The sequence below is a fragment of the Budorcas taxicolor genome, chromosome 13 (genome assembly GCF_023091745.1).
Source record: "Budorcas taxicolor isolate Tak-1 chromosome 13, Takin1.1, whole genome shotgun sequence".
NCBI classification, from domain to species: Eukaryota; Metazoa; Chordata; class Mammalia; order Artiodactyla; family Bovidae; genus Budorcas; species Budorcas taxicolor.
Window position 1 is genome coordinate 36,847,904 of NC_068922.1, and position 18,201 is coordinate 36,866,104.

The 18,201-nt window shown below is 37.4% G+C and overlaps 1 protein-coding gene across 1 annotated transcript in view; it reads right to left on the reverse strand.

Annotated features, from left to right (window-relative positions):
- Window positions 1–235: 235 nt before the first annotated feature.
- Window positions 236–18,201, reverse strand: part of LOC128058038 (ankyrin repeat domain-containing protein 26-like) — a 48,442-nt gene continuing 30,476 nt past the window's right edge. The window contains exons 13-21 of the mRNA XM_052650422.1: window positions 17,813–17,948; window positions 15,934–16,147; window positions 15,034–15,217; window positions 10,897–11,853; window positions 9,156–9,308; window positions 5,738–5,907; window positions 4,271–4,499; window positions 1,524–1,569; window positions 236–369 (exon numbers count right to left, since the gene is read on the reverse strand). Of these exons, the coding sequence (XP_052506382.1) occupies window positions 236–369; window positions 1,524–1,569; window positions 4,271–4,499; window positions 5,738–5,907; window positions 9,156–9,308; window positions 10,897–11,853; window positions 15,034–15,217; window positions 15,934–16,147; window positions 17,813–17,948 (2,223 nt within the window). The remainder of the gene's footprint in view (window positions 370–1,523; window positions 1,570–4,270; window positions 4,500–5,737; window positions 5,908–9,155; window positions 9,309–10,896; window positions 11,854–15,033; window positions 15,218–15,933; window positions 16,148–17,812; window positions 17,949–18,201) is intronic.

Here is an 18,201-nt window from a genome sequence, read left to right on the forward strand (position 1 = left end):
TGAATGACTACACTATTGCTTAGGATATGGAAGACTCAGCAGTGTTGGTTTTTAATCTGCTTAAAAGTAAGTTAGATGCAGAGAAACATCACTTAAAATGCTATATAAATTTTCATCATACAGAGGTAATACAAAAATACTTTCCTTTAATAAAGATTTTTCTCATCATCTTTAATGGGAAACAATGAAATGTCATGGAAACAGTCCAGTAGGGAAACTTTAACGATTTATCATTCTAAATCATAAATTTTTCCTTCAAAATCTGTGTATACTGTGCTTTTGTTTTCAAAATTTGGTCATCGTACACATTTGACCCATCTGCAGATACTTGAGACACTGTAAAGGCATCAGATGCAAATTCAGCATCAACTGGAAAGAAAAGGAAAGAATTATATTTTTTACCCAAAATACTTGAGTTAACTAAGTATTAGTAAAAACAAAACAAAACAAAACAAAACAACCGCCAAAAACCTGAGAACTTTCCTAGTGTTCTGGAAGATGAAATATATCTATAGATCGCATGACATAAAATACAAGATTCCAATTTTATAATCTGCTCATGGTCGCACATATGACTGAGTACCAGAGTTTCTAGGTTTCTCATCCTCCTTTCATTTACTCAGTAACTATGTGCAAAGGTGCGCATAGTGACAAGCACTGGAATTATAAGATGAAGGTGACCCAGTCCACCCTGAAAAATGAAATGCAAACTGGAAAAATAGACAAACAGGTAATCTCCATACGGAGTCATAAATACAAAGACAGATATAAAAGATGGCACAAAGAACACTCAGAAGGGACAGCCAGCTTTGTGTCAATACTGCCAGCTTTTTGGTGGAAGTGATACATATGTAGCTACCTGAAGGACAGGGAAACGTACAAGAGATAGAGGGGAGAAGCACATACAAGGACCAGAGATGAGGAAGCGCACCTGTGGGATCCTACACAATCTGGCTGGTTAGATGCAGAGCTGAGGGGCAGAGTAGGGTGGTAAAGAGATAAGGCCAGCTTCTTTGGCGGGACCCAAATTGATGTGGGTGTTTGGGGCTTTTCCTGAGAATAAAATATAAACTGGTGACAAAGTCAGTGACAGAAATTTTAAAGTCACCCACCCAGTGGCAGCTACACAAATGTGACTGCTTGAGTCTGGATTTCTTAGCCTTAACCACTACCAACACTTGAGAAATTGATGAACTCCACGTTTTCTGAGAATAGTGTCAGGTGTAGGCGGATAGTTTCACAGGGATGGAGGAAGTAGAAGAAGGATATAACCAGAAATAAAAAGAAATACATAGACCTTTAGAGATTGTTTTTCAAGCTATGGAACATGATGAATAAATGAGGAAGAAGGATATTTTTCACTATGACTGCTCATACTTTCACATTTTTCATTAGCTATGTATAAGAAAAAATACTTAATATGCCATCTGTTATCCAAACAGTGGACAGAGATCCCATTTACTGCTTACAGAGTATTTCAGAAATCAATGTCTAAATTTAATTCATATGTTTTGGCAACATACCTTTTCTTATTTCTCTAGTTATACTCCTGTCCAACTCCTGCTGCATCTGAAATAAGTCAAATATTATTTATGTTTAAGATAAATGAGATATTATCATAGGAATGACATAAAACTTACTAAATGCGACTTTTAAATAATACTTTTAGAGACTAGACCTAACTTCAAGATTACTTCAGTAGAAAAAAAAATCACATAAATAAAAGAAAATGAATTCCTACTTATTCTGCTTATAGATAAAAGAACCATATATATGGAATGCTATTTAGATTAATCTGATAAAAAGTGCAATAAATATCAGTCTATAGTACACATAATTTCAGAGAATTAGGGAATGACCCATAATCCTAGGAATGACCCACAGGATTACTATCTTCTCCCCCAACAGCTCCTGCCCTAAATATGTACTTCTGAGATCTTTGATTTTTGGTGAGGATCGTGTTCAAATGGAGGAAGTCTGAAGTCAAATGTTAATAAGGAGAACACATCTGTGATTTTCTTTACTCTTCTCCATTTAACAAAAAGACAGAAAGGTGAGAAAGTTACACACAAGAAACGATGTAGCAGCAAGTTTCAATTGTGAAGATGTTTAGCAAGAAGGATTCTCTCATAAGTGTTAGTTTCCGAACTATGTCTCACAGAAGGGGACAGTCCCACAGGGGTCACTGCAGGGTTGAGGACCAGAGAAGTCACAGCTGCAGTGTCTCGGCCACTCTTTAGCTAAAAGGCTCTGTACTCGGCTCTGTTTTATATAACACGGTTCCACGCAGGTTTTTTTTTTTTTTTTTTTGCAAAGAAAGGTTGTTTACTTTGGGGAAAAAAAAAAAAAACAACTTTTTTTAAGGTATGAGAGTCGTTGATTTAGTCAAAGTTCCTAATTCTACAAAAGAAGTAACAAAGGCAATGTCCTTCTTACTTACTGAGTCCAGAGTCCTATGCCAGCTACTTCCTCAGAGCAAGGAAAAAACACATAGATTTTAAACTATAACATAGATAAAATGAATATGTAAAACCATGCTATATAGTTCAATAATGCTTGTGGCATGACATGACTTTCTAAGTAAATGTGTTTTAAATGCATGAACAAGAATAAAATCAATATCAAATTCCTATTTGTAGCAATTGATATAGTTAATTTAGAAAGCATAAATATTTTTTAGACACAGGACAGGGAACTTGAAGGAATCTTTAGTTGATCAAGCAGGCCAAAACTGAAGAGATTCAACCTTAAAAGGATGTTTGTTCATTTTCTCTAGATAAAACCTGGCTTGCTAAAATGAGTCAAGAATGAATTATCCACATCTTGGGTTATTGAGGACAATATTTAAAACACACAACAGATCTCTGTTTACTGTTTAGCATACTTCTATCCAAGCTCTCATCATCAGTTGGTATATACAAAAATTATGCATGTAATCTCAATTATAATCTAAATCTGGTCAGAAATTGCAGTTGAACTTCATTTCCTCAGCCTGAAGTTTCAAGGGGAGGACTTATACTCCTACCCTCCTTATGAGAAGCAAGGAGATTTACCTAACAGGTGAGTTTGGGAGAAGGAACTACAAAGTGCTTGCTTGGTTCCGAATCTCTTTTTGAAAAGATGTATGTTTCCACAGCACCGTGAACTTGGGTCTACAGTAGGCAGCCTGCCCCTGGGACGGGGTCAAGCATTTGCTTCCTCCTCTTAGGCCTGCGTGGGGAAGTGTCTGACTTGGTATGAAGTGTTTGGAGGCCCGCTGTGACTGCACAGCTAAAGCACGTCCTTCAGGTTCAAGGCTCTCAAGTACTAAGACCCAACATAGCTGCAGTGCTTTCAAAGAAACCTTAGACTGCTCTTCTATGATGGCAAGAAGCCAAATGAGAAAACAAGTTGAGACTGCATTTAACAAAGGCTATTTTTCTCTGCATCATCAACATCATGAAAACACCATCAAAACCATAAAACCCGTGTGCACTGACTGAAATGGATATTTTAATCATAATGACTACACAATGAAAACTAGTTGCAATTTAAAGATTCCCCATCATTGCTATCTCAGTCATCATTCATTCAGGTGATGTCAAAACAGAGACAAAAGTGAGCTTCATTTACAATTTTTAAATATCTGATTTAACTACAAACTTAGAAACATTCTAAAACTGCTTAGCAAGATTTTTTTTAGAAATTTAAATCAAAGTTCTGTAAGTAAAATAGCAGTTAAAGATGTACTCTTGTATAAGAAAATACCAAAAAATGTTAACCTAAAACCAGAAATTAATCTTTGATTAAGTATTACAAGTTTGTTTAATTCACAAAAAAGGATTTATCTAGGATTCCTTCAAATAAAAAACATCTATATGTGGTTAGTGTTTAGATGCCAGTCATTCACTTATGCTTAGGGGTAGAAAAACTGTAGTGGGTGCAGCAGAGCCTGGAAATGATTATGAACCACTGCCGAAGTGAAATAATTTAGGAAGTAAATCAAACATCTGAACGTATACTTTTGGTTACTAGACAATAAGGTTTCATTTCTAAAGTTGAATTTAAATGCAGCTTTTCAAGAAATTTAGGAATTTAATAAGTATCTATTAAAAATGAGAGATCTAGGACAAAAAAATCATTAAATGTCTCCTTGATTATCACAGTTAAGTATGGTTTTACTTAGTGTGCATAAGTCAAAAAAAACAACGCAGAAGTTCACCAAATTTTAAACAAGGATCATTCATATCAGAAATCGGAAACCCAATGAAAAAAATAGAATAGAACTAACCTTGGTCAAGTAAGTCTCCATGCTGTCATTTGAAGGGCATGGGATTGAGGTAGAAAACCCTCTGTTTGCTCTTGAAATAACGTTTGTGTTGAACCCTGAAGCAGGATTGAAATTTCCAACAGAAGAGGACTCCAGGACTGGCCTTGTGCTAAGAGTGCTGTGTATAGATCTGTTCTGCTGCTTCTCCACCTCAAGTTCAGCCCTGGTCTCTATCAGCCTCTCATCAGTCCTGGGGAAGATGGAAAACACCAATTTCGTTCATGTTTCCCTAAGTGATTTGCATTTTTAAGGTTGCCATAGAGTAAACGGAATTCCCATTCAACTGTTTGAACACTGAAAGCACAGAGCAGACCTCCTGTAAACAATGACAGCTGTAACCTTGTTCTAAAAAAGTACACATGTGTCTGGGGCTCCTCCAGTAACAAGCCACAGCTGGGAGAGGAGAGAAAGGGCATCAGAGAGAAAGGGAGGTGGCCTCACAGTGACACCTGCTGCCGCTGGGACACACCTGCCTCCAGGAAACAGTTCAGGGACGAAGAAACACACCGTCCCACAAAGTTACTTTCAAGTGTTTCCTTTCACCACCCTTGTATATATGTTTCACTCATGACCTTGGAGAAATTAAGCATTTGGCTCTGGGATATCATCTAGAGCCACAATGTCAAGGGGAGGATGAGAAAGTCAGTGGGTGAGACTGAAAAGAGCTAAAACAGCCCCAGGAATAATTATAAGTATCCCCTGCTTTCCCAAAGTCCACTTTATGTTACTTCACTTCTACTATGGGCCTATGTCAGCACCTGTTTCTGATGGTCCAAAAAAAAATCTGAAGACAAATTTTGGTCTCATTTAAAAAGCCAAAACTCTAAACAGTAGTGTACGTTTTAGAGTGAGAGGCATCATGCTCCCCAAGCAGGGAAACTGGCCCCACCGTGCTCCTTCCCTGGGAGCCACACCCCACATCTCAGCATCAAGTTGCCACAGCCCTGAACCTTGTCTGAGATCACCTGTGCTTCACTTGGGCATATTCATTTTAGCATCGACTAGCAGGATGTGTCCTCGGGTACCTGCTTCTTTGCTTTATGCTGTTTTGGCTTATGAAAGGCGTCCTAGGAATGCTCTGCTTTCAGATAGTGGGGAAAGCTGGACTAGGCACTGCAGGTGGGATCTGCCCTTTCCATCTTCCACACACTCCCTGGGTAAGGTCACTATATTATTTCTAGCTACTTTGTGATTTATCCTGCCTTTCACCCCTGTGTTAATTTCCCCCCTTTTCACAAGCATGCCTCTACATAGTGTGGAAAAACTTGATACAGTAATAATAGTTTGTCTTAAAGCGCCCCCTTAGCAGTGACTATCCACTTAGCTTTCACTTCCTAGTAATCTCAGAAACCACACTCTATAAAAATAGGCTTTAGAGACAAATTAATGACCTAAATTTATTTTCTGTGATTCTGTGTTTTGACTTACTTGTCTAGTTTATCTTGCAATGACTTTCTAACTTCAAGTTCTACTAGGTAGAGATGCTTATATTTTTCCAACTCAGCTTTATTAGAATCTTCTTGCAAAGTTTTCATCTTAGACAGTTCAGATTCCAAGTCTTTAATTCTGAGTTCCATCTGTTGAGATCCTGCTTGTATCTAAGCAAGTTGAAATAGATAACATTTTTAAAATAATTATAACCTGGAAAATTATATTTGTTTCCTTTAGTTTTGAGTCAGTGATTCAGAGAGTGATTACAAAGGTGAAAACAAAAAGAGCAGAAGTTTAAAACAATTATCATCAATGTGAAGTGAATTAAATATGAATTATAAAATTAAAGTGAAATGACTGTTATAGTAGTATTTATATAATCTGATAATTCAAAGAATAGGAGGATCAACTTAAAATTTTAAAAATTGAATGAGGCAACTTTAGAATAATTCAAGAGGATGGTATCAGTTCTAAACCACAATATTTTCTTTTCTTCCTGATGATCTTATTTTATACTAACTGGTCTTATAAGTAAGACGATTCTCTAGTAAGAATCATTCTGATAGGACAATTCAGTGAAAACTGTGGGGGAAACTGAAATATTTAAAGGGAAAGCAAGTGCCCTCCCCTTCCAGAAACCTACAAAACATACTGCTCTAAGGGAGGCAGAGGAAACACACAAGTTGTATATGTCTGAAATGTAATATACAGTGAAAGTGACTTCAAGCACATGACAGAGCAACAAATTAACCTACAAAGATAGGTTGACTTCCTTTCATTTCTCTGCTTAAGATTATGTCTTACTCTTTCTTCAGTAGCCTGCTGATACTGCTCTACTTGACTGTGTCCTATCATATTCATGTTTATATGACTTTTGAGAGTCACTACATCTTGCTCCAACTTTTTTTTCTTCTCTCTAGTTTTTTCACATTTCTTTTGCATTCATCTCATAGAAAATTAACTTCTGTTAAAATCCTTGATTTTTCTGCATCCACGTGCAGACATTTTGAAGATGCAGTTTCCAACTCTGCTGGAAAATCATCACTCTTCAAGAAGAAAATGAGACTATTTGGTAATGAGGAATGTGGATTAAGCACAGCCTAATTCAAACCCAGGATCAAACTAAAAGGATGGTATGTGTATTGTAGAATGTAGGACCAGGGATTACTCGGAGAATCAAGAAAGATGTTCACACCACCAAGATTCACAAAATATATTCTTCACTGTCATCTTTGTCAAACAACATTTGCACTTGATTTTATACTCTTTTATTGTTCTACAATAATATTTTTCTATCTTTCCTCCATAAAATGACTACAAGGCCCCTCTTAGTAGAACGTCTCTTAATCCTTCCCCCATCTTAATGACCCAGGGTTTTAAAGTAGTTTAAGGGATACTATATTGAGTTATCTAGGGCTAAGTTAATAAATGCCTCCCAAAAGAAGTCTGTGAGAATAAGACTCTAATTAATAAATCTTATAAATACAGAGTCTAATCCCATAAGCCTTTTTCTGAACTACAAAGACTTTTTGCTAATTTGAATTGCAATCCAAAGAGAAATGATTTGCAAAGATAAAGATATCCCATCTCCTAATAGTTTACGGAGATGATCCATACATTTTTCTGAACAGCAACAACAAAAAATGCCTCATTCTTGTAATCCTTTGTTACTGTCCTTTTATGCAAGACAAGTGCGATGCGTATCTTAAAATATTCCCTATAACACCAATGTATACTTAGACAAGATTCCCCCTCATGGAAAAAAATGGCAACAGTGTAAAATTAGGGGTTAAACTCTTCCTCAGAGACTAGATAACAATGGCTGAAGTGAAAAGGCTCCATGAGAGGTGGACATTCAGGAAAGCTCCACGAAGGAGGAGAGACTGGGCACCAAGTCTCAAATAATGGAGGCCTAGTCAAGTGGAAACGGAGAAGGTGATGGCACCCCACTCCAGTACTCTTGCCTGGAAAATCCCATGGATGGAGGAGCCTGATAGGCTGCAGTCCATGGGGTTGCGAAGAGTCAGACACGACTGAGTGACTTCACTTTCACTTTTCACTTTCATGCATTGGAGAAGGAAATGGCAACCCACTCCAGTGTTCTTGCCTGGAGAATTCCAGGGACAGGGGAGCCTGGTGGGCTGCCATCTATGGGGTCACACAGAGCTGGACACGACTGAAGCGACTTAGCAGCAGCAGCAGCCACAGCAGCAGCAGCAGCACCAGTCAAGAGGAAAAGAAACTGTAAGGATAGCCTGAGCAAGGGCAGAGAAAGCTGAAATCAGCCAGTTACCTCTGAGGATAAAATTCAACCACAGGGAAATAAAAACATGTCCACACAAAAATGTGTAAATCAGTATTCACAGCAGCATTATTAATTGCCCCAAAGTGGAAACAACCCAAAGCTCCATCAACTGATGATGGACACATGGCTTAGTCACATACTATTGATTGATTGACAAACAACAAACAGAAGAACTGATACGTGCAATCACACAGGTGAACCTTGAAAACATGACGTCAGATGAGAAAAGCTAATCCCAAAGAAGCACATATTGTATGATTGCATTTATATAAAATACCCAGAACAGGCATGTCTACAGAGACAGATATTAGACTAGGGGTTGCCTGGGGCTGAGGGATGGAAGGCCATAGGTGGTGGCTAAGGGATACAGGGTTTCTTTTGTGGGGTGATGGAAAGGCTCTAAAATTGACTGTGGTCACAGGTGACACATCTCTAGACTAAGAGATATTGAACTACACATGTTGAGTGGGTGAATTCTATGATATATGAATTATTTCTCAATAGCTTAAAAAAATCCAATGGTAGGATCTAGATAATCTTCTTAATTCTCTAGTTTGGATGTACGTACTGTACATCATCTGAGAACCTCCATGCTTTTGCAATATACTTAAAATGAAAAGGAAACAAGGCAATGCCTATATTTCACCTGGTTTTTATAATACCCTTTCTGCACAAGTTATTCTGAAATCCATGAAATAAATAAATACAGAACTCTACAGCCAGTCATAAAAAGAAAGATGAGAAATGATAATTTTCTGGAACCTTCCATTAAACATTATCCTTTGATTTTATCTGGCTAGCCTCATTATGTAATACAGCTATCACTACAAAAAAAGAGTATTATTTCAAATAAAAAAATGTCTCTCAACTTGTGTGAACAGTGAGGCACAATTCTCAACTTTCCTAAGGGTAAATAATATAAGAAAAAATATGTATAATGCAAAGGGCAGAATGAAAGTCAGAGTTTAAGAAATGAGTGCATTATAAAGATAAGAAAATTGTAGTTAATTTCTTGTAACAAAAATACAAAAGAAAGCTGACCATGAAAATGAGGGTCCTAAAACACTTCATCCTACATATCAACTGTTGACACGTCAATTTCATACATACCTGACTTGTGGGTTGATGTAAGTTGTTCTTTAAATCCTGTGTCTCAGCCTCTAATTTAGCCCAATAACTTGACATGATTTCCAGTGAAGCCTCTGACATAGACTTCTTTTGCAGGGCATCAGCCACTTCTTGTTGAAGTTGTCTCACAACTGCCTAGTAAGACACTCTGTCACTGAGTTTATCAAATCACTTTACTATTCCATTACATTAAGAATAGATAACTCCAACATATGTACTTTGAAAACTATCACCACAGACAGCAACTCACCTTCTTTTCCCTCCTCACTGAATTTGGTTACAGACACGGAAGGGGCCACCTTCTGGCCTTTCTGATATTAAGTTATTCGGACAAAAGATGCAGACCTGCTGTCCACGCCCTGCTCCTCCCAATAGATCTGCAGAGCTTCATTACCTCACAACCAGAAAGAAATAGGTTTGAATGTGGGACAAGTGGTGGAAACTTCCACTCTATGGGACATTTTCCCTTTTTCTTTATTAGAGGCTTCTATTAACTTCAGAGATCTTCACATATTCCAACCAGTGCTCAGATCTTCCCAACAGATTCCTAGCTCAGCAGAAAACTGAGGCCATTCCCTTGTGGCTTAACTATTTTCTATCTAGTAGTATGTCTATGTTAATCCCTAACTCCTAATTTATCCCTCCTCCCCACCTTTGCCCTTGGCTAATCATAAGGACCTACTGTAGAGCACAGTGAACTCTACTCAATATTCTGTAGTCACCTATATGGGAAAAGGAACTGAAAAAGAATGGATATATGTGTAAGTATAGCTGAATCAATTTCCTGTACATCTGAAACTAACACAAAATTGTAAATCAACTACACTCCAATATAAAAGAGAAATAAAATTTTAAAAATGAGGTTGCTCCCATGGCCTTCAAGGAGCCTTGTTAAAGTGGCCTCTTCTTCCTGTCTCCAGACTGCAGGCCCTACAATCCTCTCCCTGACTCACTCCATTCCTGCTGATCATGAATCCTGACACCCTTCATTTTTAGTGGACAAGCTTGTATCTAAATGATATTAATTGATACTGAAAATGAGAATTATGAGCAAGTTGTTGTAAAAATATTCTAAGTAAATCATAAATAGCAGTGGGAAGATTAAATCAAGAAGAATTTTGCTAAAGCTCACCACTTGAGTCCCAAATTATGTTTTAATGATAAGCAGATGCATTTAAAGAGTTGAGAGGCTTTAAGAATAAATGATTCAAGGCTAAAATGTTTCCCATATTAACTCAAATTGACGTGAATAAACATAAAATTATACCAACAAATATGACACAAAGCTATGACAAGCTACCAAAGCCAAAGTACGATATAGCCTCTGGGAAACCTGGAATTGACTGTCAAGGTAATCCATGTAACTGAAGCTTAATTTTGAAATGTTAATTTTAGGTTTGAGCATTTCATTTATCTGCTTCATCACGATATTGACATGTGGTAACATAAAGATTAAAATGATTACCTTAATAATAAAAGAGTAAATTACTAATATCTGTCTGTATTAACAATTTAGAACTGAATCTCTTAATAGTTCATAAGACACGATGTCTCTACTCAAAGTAAAGCATTTCCTGGGTCTAATTTTTATTTGCTGGATACAAGTTGTGCTTTCAGGCTGGTTTAGAGACTATAGATTCATAACCTATGTATTTTTTTATATTCAACTAGATTCAACTTCTTTCAGGAAGTCTGAGAATTATTTCTCCTGCTGGATACTTACTTCTCTTTCTGTTTTTTCATTTTCGTACTGATACATTCTCTCTTTTAAATGATTACGTTCCTGGATTAACTCCTTGTTTCTTTCCTCCAGCATCAGACCTTGTTTCTCATTTTCAGCATGAAGTTTTCTCACGATCTGCTGAAACTGGTCTTGTATGCTAATGTCTGTCTTCTCCTTACTGTCGGCTTTGTTTTGTGTATCATCCAGTTGCTGTCGGAGCAACATGTTTTCACTCTGGAGTTGAGATAATGTTTCCTCTAAGGAGTCCTGCTTTCCAAGGTATTGATTCACTTTGCCTTGTTCATTCTGATACATGTGTTCAGTTTCCTGCTTTTGACACTCTGCTTGGTGAAGGTCTCTCTGGACACGTTCTAACATCAAAGTCTTTTCTCTAAGATTATCTCTTGCGTGCTGCAACTTGATTTTTACCTGATGGAATTTACTTTCCGCTGTAGAAAGTTGCTGGGAAAGTGCCTCATTCTTTTCTTTTAGGTTAGCCACATCAGACTTCATTTTGTCCTGCAAGCATAACCACTCATCTTTTGCTTTCTGGAAGGCAAGCTCCAGGTCTCTTTGTGATGTTTGATCTTGACCATGATCGTGAAAGGCAGCAGCCAGTCTAGAACGGTAGGATTCCACTTCTGTTTCCAGTCTTTGTTTGTTTTCTTTTTCGTTCTCCAGCTTAGACTTTAGCATTGTATTCTCAGCTGTCAGAACATTAAGCTGGCCTGTATACTGGGATATAGTTTTTGTTAACCTTTCCTCATTCAATTTTATTGCCTTTTGAGCATCATCATTCTTTGCTTTGACAATTTCAATGTCCTCAAAATAGTTCTTTTCCTTTTCCAAGTTCTGGTTTTTCACTGTGTCTATTTCCAGTTTTAGCATGGCAATTTCATCCTGCAGCATTTGGTTTTTGCACAACAGGTCTTTTGGTTCTTCAGGACCAGCAGAAGCCTAAGTGAAACACAGGAGATTTTTAGCTAGTACACAATAAAGTAACATTTCATGATTTCCTCTGAAATGAAAGAAGATCTTGTATGCTTATACAATGAAAGGCTGCACCAAGTGTGTCTCCAAACAGAAAAAATAAGGCTATATACAAACCTCAGACTTTATAAAAGCAGAAATTTTCAAATGTTCAAAAAGTTAATTGAAGACAATGAATCCATGAAAGTCAAAAAGAAATCCCAAGAGACTCTTCAAGAAGCTCAGACCTGGAGAGGCTTTTCTCTGAACTACAATAAACCCAAAATGCTTAAAATATAAGATTTACAGATCTGACTACACTTAAAAATGGCATGTGATGTGAATATTTATACAATGGAAAACTACTAAGTCATAAAAAAGAATGATATAATGCTATTTGCAGCAACAGGGATGGACCTAGACATTATCACCCTAAGTGAAGAAAGTCAGACAAAGACAAGTATTATATCATACTGCTTATATGTGAAATCCAAAATGAACTTATTCACAAAACAGAAAGATGCAGAAAAAAAACTTATGGTCATCATATGGGATAGGGGGTAGGGGAGGGGATAAATTAGGAGGTTGGGATTAACATATACACACTAGTAGATGTGAAATAACCAGCAAGGATCTACTGCGCAACATAAGGAGCTACACTTAATATTCTGTAAGAAGAATCTGAAAAGGAAAATGTGTGTATGTATGAGTGTGTGTGTGTGAGTGAGTGTGGATGTGTGTTAGTCACTCAGTCATGTTTGACTCTTTGCGACCCCATGGACTGTAGTCCACCAGGCTCCTCTGTCCATGGAATTTCCCAGGCAAGAATATGGAAGTGGGTAGCCATTTCCTTCTCCAGGGGATCTTCCAAACCCAGGGACTGAACCCAGGTCTCCTGCATTGCAGGCAGATTCTTTACAGTCTGAGCCAGCAGGGAAGCCTCATTTATACACACACATATACAAATACATCTGAATCACTGTGCTGTATACCTGAAACTAATGCAATATTGTAAATCAACTATAATTCAACAAACAACAGCACTTGCTGGCTTTATAAATACTGCATCTGATATCTCCTATACAGCCACTTCACAGTAAGAGTGATTACTGTGTATATATTTAAATTTATTTAAATATATCAAATATATTAAATTTAATAGACTTAAATAGGTTAAATTTCATACAAAGATTTTCCTTGAGAATATGCTACCTTCTAACATTTTCATAGGCAATTATAAGAATTATACCTATTGACAACTGTACTAAGTACTTCTACAAACATCAGTTAACTCATTAGCTATAATGATTCTGGACAGGGAGAAGTTAAAAATATAAGTAAGCTGCAGGCATTTCACCAGGTCTTTTGACTCTACTAGTCCTCTTACATCAAACTACAGTTACTTCTCTAGTACAAACATATAAATTCAAAATAAGCCTCCTATTTCATTCATGGCACATACACGAATGGTAAATAAGGTGAAATTTAGAGAGCTCTTCTTAGAAAACCATGAGATTATTTGCTGCTGCAACAAATTTCATTATCTTTCCATAATGTTTAACATAGTGAGATGGGGGAAATACAATGAAAAACACTTAATAGCTATCACTAAATATATATTATGGCATATCTATCACTGTTTTCAAAAGTTCCTTGTACTGAAATAAGACACTACACAGAGCAGAGTGTTCATTTCCTCACAAGTAGCAGAATGACTTCTAAAATATGATCTCTGAACTGCCTATAGTTTCCTCCTTACCATCAGTGGAAGTGATGAACTATCCTAATGATCCATCAAGGAAGTGAATTCACTACCAAAACCCGGAATATCTATTATTAGTAGCAAGTGTTTTTTCCCCCCTGCCCTTGGTGGGGGAGAGGCACTTTTATAAGTTTATTCTAAAGAAACAACTTTTTTAAGTGTTCAGAAGTGTTTTTACAATGGATGTCGCACTTTTTACAAATTGAAAAACAATAAATGATGTGAAAAGGTCATTGACAGGGTATTGGTTAAAGAAATGACAGTGGAGCCAAGAATGGACTCTGATTTAGACACTGATGGTGATGACGTGCTCTGAGTGACGCTCACCCCAAAGCAGAGGGACTTTGTCGGGTAGCTCAGTCAATGGGGGAGCACATGTGGTCTTCCTGGCTTAAACCACAATCAGGGTTCTGGGTCCTTGGAGACAGTTGCAAAAGATTTGAGATCAGTTCCTATGGAAAATATTAAAGGCCTCTCCTTGGACAAAGCCATTGTATGTCCCTACCTGACTGCTGTAGACAAATGGATTTGAATTACAAATAGTACTTTTCCTGAGCTCTCCCTGAGAGCTTTTCATTGTAGGAGATCTGCTAGGACCTTGGGGATGAGACCCAGTCTGTATTTGAGAGGGATATCAGGCAGGGGAGTGAATTCCTCTGCTCTGAGATGCCACTCGACAACTCTTCAGAATGAAAGACAATCAACTTCAGTAGTGACTGGTTTCTACCAACTGCTGGAAAAAAATTCCCCAGGGAGTATTCCTGCTCCTCTCGAGGATGCCAGTTAACACCTATCCTTGACTCTATTGTGAGGGAGAACTCAGCTGGGAAAGCTGGAGCCAGCTCTGAGCTGTTCACGGGTAGAGGGGGACTGGAGGGCTGGACAGCACAGAGGGAGGGGTGTGGTCCATGACCCTCAGCCATCGCCAGATTGAAGGCCAGAGGTAACTTGATGTAAAATTAGGTACCAACTTCCCTCCCAGTTCCCCTTCTCTTCTAGACCTATTCACTCATGAATTGTCCCTCAAGGCAGAAGGATCTGTTGCCTGAAGTGGGCAGAGAGCTTAACCTCTAGTTTCTACACCAATCTCAACCCTGTGATTTTTCAGTATCTATTGTGTGAGCTATTGACCATGACCTTTTCATCCCTCTGATCATAAAAGAGCACCCAGCATTTTAGGATTATAGAATTCTTATTTCCAGCCCTGTTACTTTGGGAATTTTTAATGTCTTTGCTTTGGTTTTTAAGATGAAGCCTAAAATTTCCTATAACACTAAATAAAATGACACTAAATAACAGGTACAACACAAAATAAAATGGTATTTTTTCAAAAAAGGGGGGATATCAGATATAATACTGATGAAATAGTGTTAGAAATTTGAAATTTTCACCACAGATAACCCTACCTGACTCTGATTATTTGTCACAGTCTTCAGTTCCATTTCTAGTGCTCGGAGACTGAGTTCAAGTTGCTGCTTCATTTCAACTTCTTTATTATATTTATCTTCATTTCTTCTTAACTGCTCCCTAATTTTTTCATACAACATATTGGTATTTCTTCTATTCTCTTCTTCTTGCTTTAAGGTGAATCTGCAAAATTTAGAGACCTCTTTTTAGAAAATTATGAGATTATTCACTGCTGCTGCAATAACTTTTGTTCCCTCTTCACAATGTTTAAAATAGTAAAAATGGGGGGAATACACTGAAAAACACTTAATAATGATCACTGTTTTCATACAGAGGGTTAAGAATAAAATTGCATAAAATTTTGTTTTTATTTTGTCTGGAGAAAAATGGCTACTTCATATATCTGGGGGTCAGAATGTAAAGCAATATAAGCTTTCCTAAGAATAGTTTAGAAATATAGGTCACAGATCTTTTTAAAACTTCTCATATTTTAACCAAATAACACAATATTATTAAAGAAAATGTATTCAAAATAATTAGAAAGGTAGAAATGAATTTATAGAAAAGATGTTCCTTGCAGTATTAAATAGAATACACAAAAGTGGAAAACAAGCGAAAGTCAATTTGGTAAATAATTAATGGGGTTTCCATTATGGTGGACTTCTGTATGGTCATCAAAATGATGTTTTGGAAAAAAATATACATTAAGTTATTAGAAGCATTCACTATTAAGAACCTGTTATAGTATTTCCAAGAATTTCACACTCCACAATACTAATGATGTTTTCTCCCCTGTAAAATCTGAGAAGGCAAGTTAGTCCTTATAATTCATCTACATCTCTGCAGTATTAAGGGAAACAACAGTTCAAATATTTCTTTAAAAGCGAGATGTACAGTACCTCAAGCTTCTGTGCTCTTGTTCCCATCCCACTTTCTGATGCTCTAACTGTGATTTCACTTTTTTGGTTTCTGATAGCTCTTTTTGTAGCTCACAAAACTTGCTTTTCATTCTGTGAATTTCTCCTCTAAGTAGTTCACAGTGTTTTCTTTGAAAATCTACTAATCTGTCATGTGAAAAAATTGCATCCTGAATTTTCAACAAGCTACCAGAGTCTGCATGATGAGAAAACAAAGCTAGAAACAAACAAAAAAAATTATGTGAGTAAGTTTTGAATATAAAGGACAGTGCCTTTCACGGTCACTCATTCACGCACTGAACAAATATTAAGTGTCTATAGTGCGGAAGACATTATTTTAAGCCCTGATGATAAAACAGACATCCCTGGCTCTTGTTTAGCTTGAAGTCTAGTACAAGAGAAAGAGAAATCAAATAATTATGATCTCAGATAGATACTATAAGAAAAGAGAGTTCTACAATAACAGAACTTAAAATAGACTGGGTCCAGGAAAAATTTCCCTGGGGAAGAGATGTCATGCTGAGAAATGGAGGATGAGCAGGAAGTAGTAAGCAGAGTAGGAAGAACAACCGTATGGACAGTCTCCAGCTGCCATCTAACCAAGACAGAGTGAACAGCTACCGATCTACCTTCCTTAGCGGAGCAAGCAAACACGACACGGACAAAATACATTAAACAATGATTTTCATGACAAGAACTTCAGGGAATGAAGGACAATGATCCTGGAAACACACAAGGTTATCCTAAGGACCCCAGCTCACTGCCTTGAGAGAATTTCTAAGCCCCGACATGGAGGGAAGGAACAGAAGCACAGTCCACTGGACTCCCCAAGTGGAGGTGATGAAGCTGAGAGTCTGGTGAAACCAACGTGGGCAGAGATCATAGGACAGAACCATGGAGAGGAAAGAGTGGAACAGAGAAAAAAGACCCAGGAGAACTGAGGAGGAGCCCCTTGGGTATTCAGCAGAGGAACAAACAGTGCACGTGAGAAACCACCTGAGAACAGGGAAAAACCACATGGAAAGAAAACCGTGCCTGGCGCTCACGAGGAATTCTATCTATTCTCCTGAGCCAGCCTGGAAAAACTCCTACTTATAGCAGAATGAACATGGTAGTCAGCAAGGTCTTGCCTCCAAGGCAGGAAATAATTGGCACTAGTCCCAGGGCCCCTTTGGATGCACCTAACAAATCATGAGAAGCAAGAGCACAGAAGGATCTCTGGAAAACTCTCAATATTTGGAAACTAAATCATATGGATCTAAATAACCCTTATCAAAGAGGTAACGAAAAGAGAAAGTACAAAGTATTTTGAACCGAAGGAAAATGAAAACGTTAAGACCAGCAGACATATTAGGACATTGACAAGCTGATTCTAAAATTCATGTAGAAAGAAGGATAAAAAGTAAAACCAAATGAAGCTAGACAGTTGTGACCTTTAAGCATGCAGCAAAAAGAATCAACAGTTGGGCTTTAAGCAAAGGGGTAACATGATGAGACCTGAATTTTTAAAAATAGGTAATAATTACAGTTGCTGTGAAGACCGAGGTTCCATGAGGTGGAGTGGCAGAGAAAGAAGTCTTGATTATTTCAGTTATTCTAGGAGGAAAATGATGCTGACCTGACCATGGGTGAAGGTACAGGAAAGAATAAAAGTCAACAGAAGGTACAGTGAGTGAGAGGATCATAGGCCTGTGGCTCAGAGTATACACTCACTTCCATGTTCCTTTAATGCAAAACATACTTCTGAGATGCACAGCACTGTAACACATCCCTGGCTCTAGAGCAGTACTGACAATGTGTGCATATATCACTACTCTATACACAGACAGGCTTTCTGTTAACATTTACACTGTAGTCCTACCTTCACACCCCAAGTCAAGAGGTTCTGCTTGCAACGTGGAATTTGTAGAGTAAAGAGCGTCGCCATCCTCAGAAACCATCTCAGATGACTGAGTTAAGTCATCCAGGTCGTTCACGTAATTCATTTGTTCTTTGACCTACACATAAATAATACTGTTTCACAATGTCCTTAAAATATGTATAAAATATACTAAGTGTACAGAGGTGGTAAATATCTCTTTATCAAAGCAAACACAGGCATTTCGTAAAAGAAGAGAGTTTTATCAAAAGGGTAAATTTACCAACAGTGTTTCTAAAAGATGTGTTCAAAATAAACTTCTCTACAACAAAGGAAAATTTTTTACTTTACCACTATTCCTTTTACAAAGTATTTTTGACAAGGATAATAAT